Here is a 17,910-nt window from a genome sequence, read left to right as displayed (position 1 = left end):
TCTAGAAAAGAAGCTAAACTTAGAAAGACAGAAACAATTCCGCCATGCACCTTCCATCAAGTGTACTGAGATTCACTTATAAGTTTTACTGCCATGTATGCCCACTGGTCACCAATCACACGCCAATATCATAGGTATAACTGATATCCTATGTCAGAGGCGATCTTCCAGATGGGCCTTTACAGGCCTCAGCCATGTAGCTATAGATGTTGGCTCCCAACAAATCTTAGTGGATATTTTCTTTTTAAAAAAATTTTATTTTATTTTATTTTAGGAATGTCGGGTACAACTGAGGGTTAACTATATAAGTAGGCTGCATGCAGGTAAAGTTTGAGCTTCTAACTGACTCTCACTCCCCTGGTAATGAACCAAGTACCCTTTGTGTTGTCACTAGTGAATATTTTAAATAATTGTACCATTATAAGCTTTTTTTTTTTTTTTGAGTTGGAGTCTCACTGTCGCCCAGACTGGAGTGCAGTGGCCGCTCCCGGCCACCGCAGCCTCAACCTGCTGGGCTCTGGCGATCCTTCCGCCTCAGCCTTCCGAGTAGCTCGATTACAGGCGCGCGCTACCACGCCCAGCTGATTTTTTTGATTTATTGTAGAGAGGAGGTCTCGCCTGCCCAGGCGGGGCTCAGGCAATCCACTCACCTTAGCCTCCCAAAAGCGCGGGATTATAGGCTGAGCCACCGAGCCCGGCTCCATTATAAGCTTAATAGTAAACACTGGTAATCTGGAAAAATGAATTTGAAATCTATCTAGCTTTCACTTTTACCTAGTCGTAGGAGTTTTCTATTTTAAAAAGAAGAGTTTGTATAATGAAGATTTGTTTACTTTTCAAATTATAAAGACTTGGGAATCATTTTTTTTTTTTGAGTTGGAATCTCACTCTGTTGCCCAGGCTGGAGTGCAGTGGCATGCTCATGGCCACTGCAGCCTCTACCTGCTGGGCTCAGACAATCCTTCTGCCTCAGCCTTCCAAGTAGCTGGAGCTACAGCATGTGCCACCATGCCCGGCTAGTTTTTTAATTTATTGTAGAGATGAGGTCTCACCAAGTTGTCCAGGCTGGTCTTGAACCCATGAGCTCAGGAAATCCTCTCACCTTGGCCTCCCAAAGTGCTGGGATTATAGGCATGAGTGACCGCACCCAGCCACGACTTGGAAATCTTTTCAAAAATTTTTTTGGAGTACTTAGATTTTATGAGCCTGTCAAAGAGATGTTTTATGAAGGAGTTTGCCTCAGTTTGCACATCTTTTTTCCTATTTTATTTTTCATTTTTTATCTACCTATGAGTAAGGCAGGATTTCAACTTTTGAAAGAGCTGTGATTTTGGAAGGAGTAGAAAGACCAGGAATTATTTGTACCTATTATATTTCTAGCAACAGTACCTAAAAATGAAGCTGGTTTGCCCCAGACTTGAAGAGGTCTTTGTATCTGTCACCTGTCACCCTTCATCCAGCCTTGGGCCCACAGTCAGTTTACTCAGAGTCATGGAAATGGCAGGATCAGTGACTTGCCCCTCGATTAGACTTGCCTTTCAGTCAGCATCTCTATAATAGGATCTGAGTTGATTGTGGTGTGTTCTTAACCTCTCTATGTCATTGTGACAAGCAGATGGGACTAGGAACTGATACTTACCTCTGTTCTGTCCTCCATTTCCCAGTCCATGTTGAGATAGCTATTAGCACCAGGCTATGGGACACAGAGTTAGAGGTGGCCCCTCCATCAAGCTTAGTTGCTGGTACATTATCCAGGCAGCAGCTAAAACTGACTGTCAGAAAACTGACTGTCAGAGTCAAGTTGTAAACATTCTCTCTCATAACATACAAATGACAGGAAACTAACAAATTTAAGTCTCAAGTGACTCAATAGGAGAAAATTACTTGGGCCTTTATAATATATTTTGTATCACAAAAGAGGGTGGAAAAGAAAAAAAGAATGAGAAGGAAAATCTTTTCCCTGAAGTAGTAAGTTTACTTCATAATACAGGAAAAAAGAGAAAAAAAGAAAAGAAAACAGCTCTTTTCTGTTTTGTTTTGTTTTTGAGTTGGAGTCTCATTCTGTTGCCTAACCTGGAGTGCAGTGGCACATTCATGGCCACCACAGCCTTGACCTGCTGGGCTCAGGCGATCCTTCCACCTCAGCCTTCCAAGTAGCTAGAACCATAGGTGCACACTACCACACCTGGCTTATTTTTTGATTTGTTGTAGAGACAAAGTCTCACCAAGTTGCCTGGGCTGGTCTCGAACCCCTGAGCTCAGGCAGTTTGGAGGTCCCTCTTGCCTCAGCCTCCCAAAGTGCTGGAATCCCAGGCTTGAGTCACCACACCCGGCCTTCTGTTTTCAATAAGATGTAACATTTAGGAAGCAAGAACATACTGAGATAAGTAAGGAGTGCAAATAAATGAAAACTATAGTAGATCAAAGTAAAATTGATTCTTGGAAAATTATTTTAATGAAACAGAAGAGAGACTGGAGACAGTTATTCTCTGGATTCTTTTCTGAACAAAAGATATAAAAATATTACATCTTTTTCAGTTTTTGATAAATATTTATTAATTTTGATTGTGTATGCATTTCAGACAAAGAACATGATGGACTGAACACATAAATACTACCTCACTAAAAATTACAGCAGTGTGTGTTGCCTAGCTAGCTCAGTTGGTAGAGCATGAGACTCTTAAAAATGACCGCAAAAGAGCCAGGCGCAGTGACTCAAGCCTGTAATTCCAGCACTTTGGGAGGCCAAGGTTAGAGCATTGCCTGAGCCCATGGGTTCTAGAACAGTCTGGGCAACTTGGTGAGACCTCATCTCTACAATAAATCAAAAAAATTAGCTGGGTGTGGTAGTGTGCACCTGTAGTTCCGGCTACTTGGAAGGCCGAGGTGGAAGGGTCACCTAAGCCCAGCAGGTCAACTTTGGGGTGGCTGTGAGCATGCCACTGCACTCCAGCCTGGGCAGCAGAGTGAGACTCTAACTTAAAAAAAAAAATAGCTGCGTGTGGTAGTGCACACCTGTAGTCCCAGCTACTCAGGGGAAGGATCGCCTGGGCCCAGGAGGTTAAGGCTGTGGTAAGCTGTGATTGTGCCATTGCACTCCAGCCTGGGTGACAGAGTGAGACCCCCGACTCAAAAAAAAAAAAGACAAAAAGACATCAAAGGAATATATTCACAGCATACACAAATTTAACTCAAAATGAATTATAGACCTATATGTAAGAGCTAAAACTATAAAACTTTTAGCAGAACACAGAGGCATAAATCTTTGTAACCCTGGGTTAACCAATGGCTTCTTGGATATTACACCTAAAGTACAAGCAACAACCAAACAAAAATAGATAATCTAGACTTTATCACAATTTAAAGTATTTGTGATGCAAAGGACACCATTAAGAAAGTAAACAGACAACTCAGACTGGGGGAAAATATTTGCATATCATATACCTAATAAGGAACTTGCATTGAGAATATATAAAGAATTCTTAAAAATCAATAATAAAAAGACAACCCCCATTAAAAAAATGGACAAAGGAATCTGAATAGACATTTCTTCAAAGAAGATGTACAAGTGGCCAATAAACACATCAAAAGATGTTTAATATCATTAGCCGTCAAGGAAATGCAAATCAAACTTAAATGAAACACTACTTCACATCTACTAGGATGGCTATAGTCAGAAAAACAGATAATAAGAAATGTTGGTAAGGAGGAGGAGAAATAAGAACCTTCATACATTGCTGGTGGGATTGTAAAATGATGCAATTGCTTTGGCTAAACCATCTTGCAGTTCCTCAAAAGGTTAAATTTAGAGATACTATGTGACCTAGCAGTTCCATTCCTAGGTACCTATGAAAGCATATATCCACACAAAATCTTGGACATGAATATTCATAGAAACATTATTCAAAATAGCTAAAAAATGAAAAACAACACAAATGTTCAAGTGATAAATGGATAAACAAACTGTGATCTGTCCATACAATGGAATATTAATTGACAATAGAAAGGAATGAAGTACTGGTAGATGCTACAACATGAACCTTGAAAGCATATATTAAAGTGAAAGAAGCTGATCGGGGGTCTTACTGTGTCACGCAGGCTGGAGTGCAGTGGCAAAATCACAGCTCACCACAGCCTCAACCTGCTGGGCTCAGGCGTTCCTTCTACCTCAGCCCCCTGAGTAGCTGGGACTACAGGTGTGCACCACCACACTCAGCTAAATTTTTTTTATATCAAATACCCAGAATAGGCAATTCAATTTCTGTCTAGAGACAGAAAGCAGAATAGTGGTTACCAAGGGCTGGTGGGGGATGGGGAGGAAACTGAATGCTTACTAATGGGATATGGGTTTCTTTTGTGGGAGTGATGAAAATTTTATAAAACTGACTATTGTAATGGTTGCATAACTCTGTGAATTTACTAAAAAATGTCTAATTATATATTTAAATAGGTGAATTGTATGGTATGTGGATTATATCTCTTTTCTTTTTTTTTTTTGAATTGGAGTCTCACTCTGTCACCCAGGCTGGAGAGCAGTGGCATGCTCACAGCCACCCCAGCATCGACCAGTTAGGCTCAGGTGATCCTTCTGCCTCAGCCTTCCAAGTAGCCGGAACTACGGGTGCACGCTACCATGCCTGGCTAATTTTTTGATTTATTGTAGAGATGAGGTCTCACCAAATTGCCCAGGCTGTTCTTGATCCTGTTGGGGTCAGGCAATCCTTTCACCTCAGCCTCCCAAAGTGCTGGAAGTACAGACTTGAGCTGCTGCAGCTGGCCGAAGATACTGTTTTTAAAAAAGCTATAAGCCCATAAAAAGAAAATAGAGATAATGGAGGACAAAAGATTACTAAAATAAAAATGTTTGTAAGATGGAAAGCAAATAGATGAGAGGTTATTGACTTAGCAGAACAGGAGAAGCTACAACCCGAGAGCCTAGAGAGACATAAATGAGAGGCAGCCAAGATGCCACATAGGTGCAACCACACACCTTTCACCACCTTTTAACACCTGACTCTGAAGTGCGACGGACATTTCAGGAACGCTTTAGACGTTTTCCTTTTTTATTTTAAAACTTTAAAGAAATATTAATTCACATAGAACAACAAATGAAGAAATGAAGGGGCCAAGATTCAGAAGGCAGGAATGAGACCTAAGGATGAAAACAGGGCATAGTCAGGAAATTATTTTTTTCTTACTCCAGGGACTAGATTATTTTCTGAAGATTGAACCCGGCACAGCAAAGGATTGGGATAAGTCAAAATAATCCAAACAGGGAATGAATGCAGATCTACATATGAGTTCTGAGACATCCATTTCTTGATCTCTACTTGAATCCAAGAATGCTGGCAGCTACATTTATACTTCTCAGCAGGAGATGGGTATTTTCTGAAATAGTCCTTGAAAAACGATGTAAAAATACATTTGGGAGATCCAACTAAGTGGTTGGATCCCATGTATATGCTATTATCACACATTTTATTAGCTTTTAAAATACCTGACTCTGAAATGTAATGAACTGATTGCAGGAATGCCACTAGCATTAAAGACAAAAATCAAGGTCAGGCGTGATGACTTATTCCTGTAATCCCAGCACTTTGGGAGGCTAAGGCAGGAGGATTGCTTGAGACCAGGAGATGGACACCAGCCTAGGTAACATAGTGAGACCCTCATCTGTAAAAAAAATTAAAGAATTAGCTGGGCATGGTGATGCATGCCCTTAGTCCCAGCTACTCAGGCTGAGGTAGGAGGATTGCTTGAGCCCGGGAGTTCAAGTTTGCGGTGCGCTGTGATTGCACCACTGTATTCCAGCTTAGATGACAGAGCAAGACACCTTGTCTCCAAAAATAAAATGAACTCGGAGAGATTAGAGATAGAACAAGAAGGCTGGGCATTGTGGCTCATGCCTATAATCCCAGCACTTTGGGAGACCGAGGTGAGAGAATTGCTTGAGCCCATAGGTTTGAGACCAGCCCAGGCAACTTGGCGAGACCTCATCTCTACAACAAACCAAGAAAAATTAGCCAGGCATGGTAGCGCATGCCTGTAGTTCCAACTTCTTGGAAGGCTGAGGCAAAAAGATCACCTGAGTCCAGCAGGTCGAGGCTGTGGTGGCGGTGAGCATGCCACTGCCCTCCAACCTGGGCAACAGAGTGAGACTCCTACTCAAAAAAAAAAAAAGAGGTAGAGCAAGAAGCTGAAAAACTTCACAGGAACCTTAATATCCTCATTGTGGTAAAAGATAATATTCTATCTATAAAATAACTGAAGGTTATTAAAAACATGAAAGAACTCTTGGAAATTAAACGGGTTAGAGGATAAAGTTGGGGAAATATACCGGAAGTAAGTAAAAAGATACATTAATAGAAAGTGGGAGAAAAGACAATTTTAATTGGCGTGTCAATCCAGGAAGCCCAAGATCTAAGTAATGGGAATTGGAGAAAGATACAACAGAGAAAACAGAAGTAAGGAGATTTTCAAAGACAGTATGTTAACAGTACTAATGATGTGAAACTCTAGATTGAATTAGCCCATCAAAGGCCCAGCAAAATGAGTGTCCAAAGCATATCATTGTGAGTGTTTGAGTACACTGGCTGAGGAAAAAAGAAGATCCTGAAAGCTTCCAAACAGAGAAGTCTAGGCATTTGTAAATCTCAAGTGTCAGAACGGCATTTGACTTCTTAGCTTTATTAGAAGTTAGACTTGAAGCAGTCTTCCAACTCAAGAGAAAAGTGATGTCCAATCAATAATTCTCTTATTAGCTAAACTCACAATCAAATATGAAGCTAGAATAAGGATATTTTCAGGTAAAAAAAAAATTATCCCTCATCAAGCCTGTCATAGTATGTATTCCACAAAGACAAGGGCATAAACTATGAAAAAGGAAGTCTCAGGATTCTGAAAATGGGCTCCAACATGGAAATTCCCAGGAAATACTAAAGGGAAGCTTCAGGACATGACTCTACTTTGGAGCAGGAGGATGAACGTTCCAGGCAAACTGTTTGTGGAAAAGAATGGAAGGAAAAGGTTTCCTGGTAAGTTTGATCAAGTGAAAGGTTGTTGAGAGGAGTTTTATAGTTCTTTTGGGAAAGAACTAGTTATGACATCCCCCCAAAAAAGGTGTGTCAAATGGAATTAGGATCATTTTATACTAGATAATTCAGCTATGAATAATAGTCACAGTTATAATAATGCAAATGTATATCAATTTAATTAAAATTGTGATATAAGTATATTGGTAGAATGCAGGGGGAGGGAAAGTAGAGAAGAGGAAGTATAACAGTGCTAAATCCTTAACCCCTCTAACACACAGTCAATAGACAACATCTAAAATTGATGTTATTTAGAAACATGGACATAAACACCAGGCGAAACAACTAAAAGGTTGAAGACAGGCTAGGCACGGTGGCGTACGCCTCTGATCACATCACTTTGGAGGTGGAAGCAAGAGAGTTGTCTGAGCCTAGGGATTCAAGACCAGCCTGGGCAACTTGGCTTGAGACCTTGTCTCTACAATTAAAAAATTAGCTGGGTGTAGTGGTGCACGCCTGTAGTTTCAGCTACTTGGAAGGCTGAAGCAGAAGAATCACCTGAGCCCAGCAAGTCAAGGCTGCAGTAGCCATGAATGTGCCACTGCACTCCAGCCTGCATGACAGAGTGAGACTCCAAATCAAAACAAACAAAACATAAAAAATAAAAATAAAAATGTTAAAGATGGCTATTTCTGAGGAGTTAGACTCAGGTGAAAGTTTAGGGGACAGAATTGCTTTTTAGAAATTATAAACCTTATGATAGTGTATATATATTCAATATACCTTACGGTAATATATACATATAATTACTGTGGTGAAAAAGTATTTTACATATTACATTAAATTAGGCCATAATCGACATCTTCCTAAATCAGGATATATTTTCTGACCAGGATGAAATAAGAGTAAAAACAAACTATATGTTTAAAAAAACCAGTCATATGTTTAAACACACCAAGTCTCAACCCCTAGAAAACTGTAACATAATTCTGTAATGTAGATTGTAGGCCAAGAAAGAAAAGTTCCATTTAGAAAATAACAATAAATACTACCTCTCAAAATCTAGCCAAGGCAATTCTTGGTAGTAAATACATAGTTTAAATCTACCTTTTTTTTTTTTTAAGGCATTCAACTTAAGATTTTAGAAAATGAAGTGCCTTTTTTCCTAAAATAATACATGGGATAAAATAATAATGTAAAAACCAAAGATATATTAATTTAGTAATTTTCTGTGTTTTCTAATTTCAGTGGAATCTGGATTTTTAGTAACTGTTTTTGGGGTATCTGATGGGTTGTCTTTTTAGGCCTTAAACTCTGATAGTTTGAAAATATCAACTCGCCTGAACTTGTTGGACCAAGAGTTGTCTGAAAAGAGTGTGCAGCTCCAGAGCAGCACAGCCGAGGAGAAAATAAAGATTTCAGAACAGGTTGAAGCCCTCCAGAAAGAAAAGGACCAGCTCCAGAAACGAAGAAACAGTGTGGATGAAAAACTTAAAAATGGTAGAGTGTTGTCTCCTGAAGTAAGTCAGTATTCTTTGGAACTGGAGGTGCTGTATGATGGATCACTTGAGTGATTTCCTTGGTCTCTTTCACGTATAAAAATGATAAATCTGGTCAACTTGATTTCCTTGAAACTTTGTCAGATGTCATGAGTTCACCTGCTATTTGCATTGCACCATAAACCATTCTTTTTTTTTTTTTTTAGTCAGGTCTTACCCTGTTGCCCAGCCTGGAGTACAATAGCACGATCATGGCTCACTGCAGCCTTGACCTTCTGGGGTTAGGCAGTCCTTCCACCTCACCCTCCCAAGTAGCTGGGACTACAGGTGCACACCACCATGCCCAGCTAATTTATTTTTTTTGCTATGCTGCCTAGGCTGTTGAACTCATGGGTTCAAGCAGTCCTCTCACCTTGGCCTCCCATAGTGCTGGGATTAAAGATGTGAGCCACTATGCCTGGCCCCTGCTTGACTGGAGACTGGGATGTCTTCACATAGCAGTCCATGGACGTGGTCCCTTTCTTAGCACTGCCAGTCATTAGGAAATGAGTACTTTCCTTGAGTGTGTCCATCTCCTCAACTGGGGTTTCTCCTCTGAAATCACAGAACTCAAAACATGATTGGAGAAATTCTTTTCTCAGTTCTTCCAAAGAGGGCGCCGAACTTTTCTCTGTCTGTTTTTCTGGAATGGCACTAGGGAATTCATCACATACGATGGATGCCTAGAGCATTAAGGGTTAATTCTTCCATGGAACCTTGGTTGAGAAAGGCCCAGTGTTTGGTAGCATGCTCCAAACTATGTCCAGCCAAGCAGATTCATAAAATCCAAATCCCAGTAAAATCTCTCTCAGTTATCGTTTTCATTTCCTCCCTCCCTCCTTCCCTCCCTCCCTCTCTCTCTCTCTCTCTCTTTCTGAAACAGTGTCTTGCTCTGTCACCCAGGCTGGAATGCAGTGGCATTAACACAGTTCACTGCACCCTCGAACTCCTTGGCTCAAGCCATCCTCCCACCTCAGCCTCCCAAGTACCTGGGGCTACAGCTGCATGCTACCACACCTAGTTAATTTTTTATTTTAATTTTGTAGAGACAAGGTCTTGCTATGTTGCCTAGGCTGCTCTTGAACTCCTGGCTCCAAGCGATCCTCCCACCTTGGCCTCCCAAAGTGCTGGGATTGCAGGCATGTGATACTGTGCCTGACCAGTTATTGTTTTCATTTAGGAAGCATATGGCTCCTCTCTCACCTTTATTTTCTTAAACTATGTAAAAGATGTTTCATTTATTGGCTATCAAATTGCCACAGACTTTGTCTTTTTTCAAAATTTTAATTCAGTTGGCAATGGTACCTATACCTTACTTTGTCTGACAAAGATGAATTTGTGAACCTGAATTTTCTCTGCAAATATTTATTGTTGATGTTTTATCGTTACCAAAGCAAGAGAAAAATGCTAAGAGAAGGTGAGTAGCTGGGAATCACACATCATGCTAAATCTTGTAGTGTTTTAGATTAGAGCATGTGAGAGGAAGTTGAAGGGGCTAGTTAAGAAAGAAGAGAAAGGATAACGTGAAATGCCATTATTGCTCATTGAATCAATAAAAGGAATAAAAGACTAAAGTGACTGGAGGCTAAGTGGCAGCTGAAGGAGCATTGTAAGCCTCTACTGCCCTGTTTTTATAACTTAGGTAGGTGGCAGAGAATCATAGAATCATACAATCTTCCCAAAGTGTTAAACTGGAGCTCTAGGCTTGTGGATTTGAAGTATGAGAGCCTAAGTTATAGCAGAACTCAAGTATTTAAGGAATTCTGCCTGCCCAGGACTATTGCTAAGCCCTATGGAAGAAACCAAAACAGCAGAAAATATTATGCTTCTCTTGAGAAGTTCATATTCTTTTTTTCCCCCTCTTTTAATTTTTATTTTAAAATTGTGGGGTAGGTATACAAATATTCATTGTGCAGGTGCCCTTGTTGATGAGGTGTGCCTTCTCTTCCCCAGAGAAATTCATATTCTAACTGGGAAAAGAGATAGAAATATGAGAAAACTCTAAACTCTGAAGAACATAAAAAAGCCAGTTATTGATAACGTATTAAAGCTATACTGCTTGTATTATTTATTCAAAGCAATGCAGCGGTCATCTGGGGAATGATTCATCAAGCCAGCCCCAGTGGATCAGAGTCAAGCTGGATTGTGAATAACATGCTATGTACTGGCAGATATAAGAAAGCAGGCTGTTTTAGATAGAACATTGTCAAATAAGGTTCAGAGATGGGAATGAACAAATTGTGTTTGTAGAAGAGCAGAGTTTCATTATTATCAAGAAACATTTAGGTTTCTGTTTCACGTGTGACTCTGTTACAACAAACATTATGTGCAGACTTGTGGCGAAACTAGAACACCATGCATGGTACCTGTTCAGCAGCCATCCTGGCCTGGCTTGAGGGAATAACAAGCTTCCTTCAGTCGTGGGGGGTTCCACTTCGTCATGTGAGCTTCTTCCTGTGCGCCCGTCTCTCAGGGCTGAGGTAGCTCTGATGCAGGCTCTGCTCTCACCATGATTTTAAAGCCAAGATTAATCTTCCCAGGTAGATTTGCCAATAGCAGATGATCAGGAACATGAGATACTGATGTGACACAAGATATCAGTTAAAATCTAGGTGGAATGGATCATTGTCTTGATGTCTTTAAACTTGCTTAGGATTATTTTTTGTTTCCACAGTAAAATATTTTTCCTAATTTTTTCACTTTATGGAAATTGATAGATTTAAATTGCTACACTAATAGAGGATTCCAATTTACTATAGACAAATCACCTTTTAAAAAATAAAATCCAGAAACTACATTTGTAAAAATAAAAGAATATTTGAACTCCATTTTTCTAATGATACGGAGTTGTTGCTTAGTGCGTGGGGTACAGGAGGAGGAAAATATTAAAACTATTGTGTTTATTTAATAATTTAGACTTAATTCCACATTTTATGATTAAACGTTTATATAATTTACAGAGAAATGTACGTATATGCAGTGCTTGCCCACAAGTTTTTGTTCACTTTTTGTTTGGTTTGGTCTCCAGACCAGCAGCAACAGCACCACCTGGGAGCTTTCTAAAAATGCAGATCCTCAGGCCCCATCCAGACCTGCTGAATCAGAATCTGAATTTTAACAAGTTCCTGGGTGCAGTTACAGTCTGAAAGGCAATGCTCCATAACAAAGCATAGTCAGCTCTTGATAGTCTGTGGTTTGTGTTATGGCAAACTTTTCATCCCAGGATAGTTTCCCCTTGCCACCAATCCTGTCAACTACACCTATTGCTGGATTAGCAGGAACCATAATCATCAATATGCTATGGCCTCACTGGAGCAGGCTACTCTCAGGGCACTGTAGTCATATTACCTTATATTATTATCTTAGTACTTCTTCACCTTAGGTCCAAAACTATAGAAACTAAATTTATACTAAATTGTTCTCAGTCATATATAAAGACAAACTCTTTTCACATGTTTTTGGTAAAATATAATCACAGTATGAATTCAAAAGGCAAATATAATCCTCACTTAACATTGATAGGTTCTTGAAAATTGTAGCTTTAATCGAAACCATGTATAGCTGATCCTTGAATTATGTTGCTATAATGCTGATGAGAAAGGGGGAGAAAAAAAAAGGCTTCCTTATACGCAGTTTCCCAGAAACTATCAGAGATGTTAAGTGAGGACTTACAGTGTATTCTTTGGATAATTCACTTTATTTGTGGCTCTTAGTTGTTCCCCTAAATACCTTTCAGTATTTAAGAGTTTTTTTCATTACATTTCATTCCTTATGGAGCTATTTACCAAATCATCAAATTTCTTATGATTAGTGATTGCATAGGAAATAGAATGGCTATTGAACATTTATTTCAAAATGACTTTTTCAAAAGATTTTATAACTTTTTTTTTTGTTGCCTAGGCTGGAGTGCAGTGGTGCAATCTTGGTTCACTGCTGCCTCAAACTCCTGGGCTCCAGTGATCCTCCTACCTCAGCCTCCTGAGTAGCAGGGACTACAGGTATGTGCTGCCATGCCTGGCTATCTTTTTTTTTTGAGTTGGAGTCTCACTCTGTCGCCCAGACTGGAGTGCAGTGGCCGCTCCCGGCCACCACAGCCTCGACCTGCTGGGCTTTGGCGATCCTTCCGCCTTGGCCTTCCAAGTAGCCGGAATTACAGGGATGCGCTACCACACCCAGCTGATTTTTTGATTTATTGTAGAGATGAGGTCTCGCTGCCCAGGCAGGTCTCGAACCCGTGGGCTCAGGCAATCCACTCACCTCGGCCTCCCAAAGGCGCGGGATTACAGGCTGAGCCACTAAGCCCGGCCATGCCTGGCTATCTGATTTTTTTTGTAGAGACAGGGTCTTGGTCTTGCTATGTTGCCTGGACTAGTCTTGAACTCCTAGCCTCCAGCATTCCTTCCTCTTTGGTCTCCTAAAATGCTGGGATTACAGGCATGAGCCACTGCACCTGGCCTATTAAATGGTTTTAAAAATAAGTATTATTCAACTTTCCACTAGAATAGGTTTCAAAAGTTACTGTAACTATTCTTTAGGTAGATCAGAAATATTATCATTATTTTCCTTTGGGATGCTGTGGAAGGAGAGATAGAAATAACTTGGGTTACATAACCAAGGAGACATAAATATATTTTCTCTTTTTTAAACTCATTCAACAGATACTGAGTTCAAGCTATGTGATAGTATGCTAGGCAATAAGGATATGAGTATGGACAAGACAATCTGCCTTCAAGGAACTTAAAGTTTAAGTGACCTCCACAAGAAGTATAGGTATACAGAAACATATATCAAAGTCTCACCAACCTGAAGTAATTTCTTACGAGAGATTTGAATCCCAAAAATAACATATATGTGTATAGTTCAAAGAACTGGTAGAATTGGGTGTAGCGGTACATGCCTGTAGACTCAGCTACTTGAGAAGCTAAGGTGGGAGGATCTCTTGAACCCCAAGAGTTTAAGACCAGCTCGGACAACACAGCAAGATGCCATCTCTAAAAAGAAAAAGAAAAAGAACTGGTAGGTTTTCTGGCAGGGATTTGTCAGATTTTTTTTTTCCCCAACAAGGGAAATCTTATCTGGTATATTTTTAAAAAGGTAATACTGCCACTATCTTTAATACCTATATTTTCCCTCTAACAACATTTCATAGAAATCTTAGAAAGCGTTTCACATCCTTAAATCCTCACTAGTTTTTAAGTGCCATACTGGTTTTTTTTTTCCTGAGATCCTTCTCTGATTATTAGTTCTTAACATATTCTAAATGTATCTCTTCTTTCCATACTAGCAACATATTGTTTTCATAAATCATTAAGGAACAGCAAGAGATCTCACTAGTGGAAATACTGACACATAATGTGCACTTTAGGGGTTAAGAGGAGATATATGACAATGCTGCTAATCCTGTGGGCTGAGGCTTTGTTCAAGTGCATTCCTTGGATTTGGTGATCAGCATTTGTTATATGACCTTGGAACATTTGAGAACTCATCTAACTTTCTGCCTCTTCCATATTACACTAGGTTTATTGTGAGGACTTCATGATTACATGTTGTATAATTATTTTTGTATACACACAGTGCATAGTGTAGCATAGCACGCACTCAAACATTATTTCTTAAAATTTAGTAAAAGAGTGGTAATAGCCATTATCCAAATAGCATAGTAGGATCTGAGTATATGACAAGGTCCAAGTCATACTATTGCATTTTAAATGAGTGGTTTCTATTGTATTGTATCTAGGAAGAACATGCTCTTTTTCAACTTGAGGAAGGGATTGAAGCTTTGGAAGCTGCAATCGAATACAAGAATGAAAGTATCCACAGTCGCCAGAACTCACTCAGAGCATCAGTCCAAAACCTCTCTCATGGTGAAGCAAATGTCTTGGAAAAACTAACTTGCCTGAACCCTGTTGAGATTAGAGCCATTCTTTTCAGATATTTCAATAAGGTTTGTTTTTGAGAGACAATATTTCTCTTATAAAGGGGGCAGGATGCTTATGTATCCCATATTTATTTTGAACTTTTAACGAAATTAAAATGCTCACAGATTGATTGTGTAACTACAAATTTAAGTATGATTTCTTTTTATAGTATTAAATGTTATCATCTGAAAGCTTTGTGATTATCAAATATGTAGGCCTAACTTTGTGAGGTTCTTAGAGTTTGAGGACCTTTCAAAAGAACTTTTTGAAATAGTTTTAAAAGCCAAGACTTTAAGTTATATGCTTTGCTCATTATTTCTTGAGGTTTTTTTTTTTTTTCTTTATCTCCTAGATTTGGATGTTGCTACACAACATTCATGAAAAATCAACCTTCATTTCTTTAGGTCAGGGAACTTATACTTTCTCATCATCTGTGAGTTGAAATAGAGATGAAGTGGTGCATCAGTGGCAAAGAGAGTAATCCATTTTATTAATCTGAATGTGCTTAAATCAATTAAAATATAATTTGAAAATTACCAATCCAGAGTTTTTTTTTTTGAGTTGGAGTCTTACTCTGTCACACAAGTTGGAGGACAGTGGCAGACTCCTGGCCACTACAGCCTTGACCTGCTGGGCTCAGGTGATACTTTTCCACCTTAGCTTTCCAAGTAGCTGGAACTACAGGCACGCACCACCACGCCTGGCTAATTTTTTGATTTATTATAGAGATGAGGTCTCGCGAAGTTGCCCAGGCCAGTCTCAAACCCATGGGCTCAGGCAATTCTCTCAGCTTGGCCTCCCAAAGTGCTGGGTATTATAGGTGTGAGCCATGGCACCTGGCCCAGTGATGTTTTATAGCATTGAAAACAATATCTATCTTTTCTCTAATGATTTTTCCATTTAAAATATATATTATGAAGTGTATTAAATTTATGGGACTATCAGACAACTAATGAAAAATAAAACAGAAGTTTGAAAATAAATTTGTAATTCTGTGAAATAAAGATGAAAAAAATGAATGAAAATCAGTGAAAACAGCCTCCTCCTGCATAATTACCATCAGAAGTAAGCTACTACTGTTGATGAGAATGTATCCTATCACTGCGTGCTTAGAGGGTAGAAAGATGATAGTCCTCGGCTTTGATATAGAGAACTCTTGTGGTGCTTTTAAAGCAAATGTTCTTAACCCAGGGCACCCCAGCCAAGGTCAGTGGATTTTCTGATTCTGAAAACTCTTTGTATTAATATTTTTCTGAAGAGAAGGCCATTAGATTATTAACAAGTTCTGTGACACAGACATTGTCTAAAATATTTTTGCTTCATCTCTGCAGAGAACCCAGTAGACAAAATGCATGACCTGAAACTAAACTCTTATGTTTATAGTTCAAAATTCTATTAGTATTTATGACATCCATTTTGGAGTTAAAACTGGGAATTATCTAGATGTTTCAAGAGTTTTTAGCTTTTCAACATCCACTTAGACTAGAGAAGTAGAGTTGTAGAATTATAAAATGTAATCTACAGAGATCACATTTAAGAAATTATGGAGGGGTGAGTATTATTATTTTCACTTTATTAAAAATGAAAGAGTTACCAATTCAGAATCCCAACAGATTCAAAAGGCTGTTAGGTTATTTTGGAGATATGTTACAAAGCATTTGTTTAAGGACCGAATACCATGCAGGAATCACTTATACTCTGCTATAGAGATTAAGGAAGTTTACCCTTATGTAGTCTAAGAAAAGTAGATTATTATTACTATTATTATATTAGGCTATCCCAAGACACACTTAAAAGGTTTAAAAATGTATTTGCTAGGTGGTTAATTTGCGAGAAGTTGAACGTAAACAACAATTACATAATGAAGAAATTAAAATGAAGCTTCTGGAACGGGATAATATGGTTCATGAATTGAAATCTGCACTGGAGCATCTCAAATTGCAGTGTGATCGGAAACTTACCCTCCAGCAAAAGGAGCATGAGCAAAAGATGCAGTTGCTGTTATGTCATTTCAAAGGTAACTGCCCCTTTTTGACAGTTATATAAAGGTGATATGCAGGTAGAGTGCTGAGGAAGGAAGGTAGGACAGAATTTGATCACTTGAAAGCCCACCACGCGTTAGTTACCACTCAGACAAGCTTTTGGGCTTTACATGTTCTGCTTACCACGTTTTGGGATAGTTGACTTTGTTGTAGGCTATTTATGCTTGAAATGCCATACTGTCTTCCTGCTCCCAGCACGCATGTAAGAGCTGCTGTAATCCTGTTAGTTTGTTGTTGGTCTAGTTTGTATATAGAAATTTGGGATTACTTTTGGCTTTTTGGTGTACAGTTGAAAATTTTCTATCTTCTGGTGATGTAATACTATGATGTTTAAATTATTTTCCATTTACAAAATTAAAATAACAGGTTCTGCATACTCCTAGTTATATTTCTTGTTATAATTTCATTTGGTGGTAAAATTTTATGCATTAAAGTTATATCTTAGGTCAAATTAGTCTACCATTGATGGGTACACACTATTATCATTGAGTAGTAGTTGATGGAGAAAAGAGCTATCAGAGTGATGGCCTCACATTTCCTGGGCAAGGGTACTGTATATAGCCAGTATATAAACAGCTGCTACAATAATAAAATCACTGCCAGGTGATACTGTTACTGCTTCAGTCCCAGTGCTTAGTTTTGATTCATATGAATCCATAGCTGAAAATGGGTCAGAAGGATCTGGAAATAGCAACCTGTGTAAACAAAAAATTGGAAAATATATGAATTTGATGGTTGAGGCAATTTGCCTCTTAGTTAATGTTGTAACTGGTTAATTAGCAGCCAGTTGCCTAATGATAGGATTTTTTTGTTGCATTGTTGCATTCAAATATGCTCTCCTAGCCGGGCTTGGTGGCTCAGCCTGTAATCCCCCGCCTTTGGGAGGCTGAGGTGAGTGGATTGCCTGAGCCCGCGGATTCAAGACCTGCCTGGGCAGTGAGACCTCATCTCTACAATAAATCAAAAAATCAGCCGGGCGTGGTAGCACATGCTTGTAATTCTGGCTACTTGGAAGGCTGAGGCGGAAGGATCGCCGGAGCCCAGCAGGTTGATGCTGCGGTGGCCGGAAGCGGCCACTGCACTCCAGTCTGGGTGACAGAGTGAGACTCCAACTCAAAAAATAAAAATAAAAATAAAATGCTCTCCTTACCTTAATTTAGTTCTGTCTTAAATCTCTAAAAGTGATATTTTAATAGACTTTTAATGTATTTTTTTAAGTGACTGAGATTATATCACAAAAGCTCATGCTATAGCCAAATCAGGACATTTTAAAAATCAGTCATTTAGCCGGGCTTGGTGGCTCAGCCTGTAATCCCGTGCTTTGGGAGGCTGAGGTGAGTGGATTGCCTGAGTCCGCGGGTTCGAGACCCACCTGGGCAAC

At 39.3% G+C, this 17,910-nt stretch overlaps 1 protein-coding gene across 3 annotated transcripts in view; it reads left to right on the top strand.

The window, feature by feature from the left end:
• The window catches only part of KIF27 (kinesin family member 27), a 98,888-nt gene that overhangs the window by 73,726 nt on the left and 7,252 nt on the right, over positions 1–17,910 (top strand). For all 3 annotated transcript variants that reach the window (XM_008072544.2, XM_008072543.2, XM_008072545.1), the window contains 3 exons: positions 8,336–8,551; positions 14,307–14,513; positions 16,306–16,504. In XM_008072544.2, the coding sequence (XP_008070735.1) occupies positions 8,336–8,551; positions 14,307–14,513; positions 16,306–16,504 (622 nt within the window). The remainder of the gene's footprint in view (positions 1–8,335; positions 8,552–14,306; positions 14,514–16,305; positions 16,505–17,910) is intronic.

This window comes from Carlito syrichta, unplaced genomic scaffold, assembly GCF_000164805.1.
Source record: "Carlito syrichta isolate Samal-C Ts95f unplaced genomic scaffold, Tarsius_syrichta-2.0.1 Scaffold315331, whole genome shotgun sequence".
NCBI classification, from domain to species: domain Eukaryota; kingdom Metazoa; phylum Chordata; class Mammalia; order Primates; family Tarsiidae; genus Carlito; species Carlito syrichta.
The sequence above is the reverse complement of the archived record's forward strand: the minus strand, read 5'-3'. Positions and strand labels throughout refer to the sequence as shown.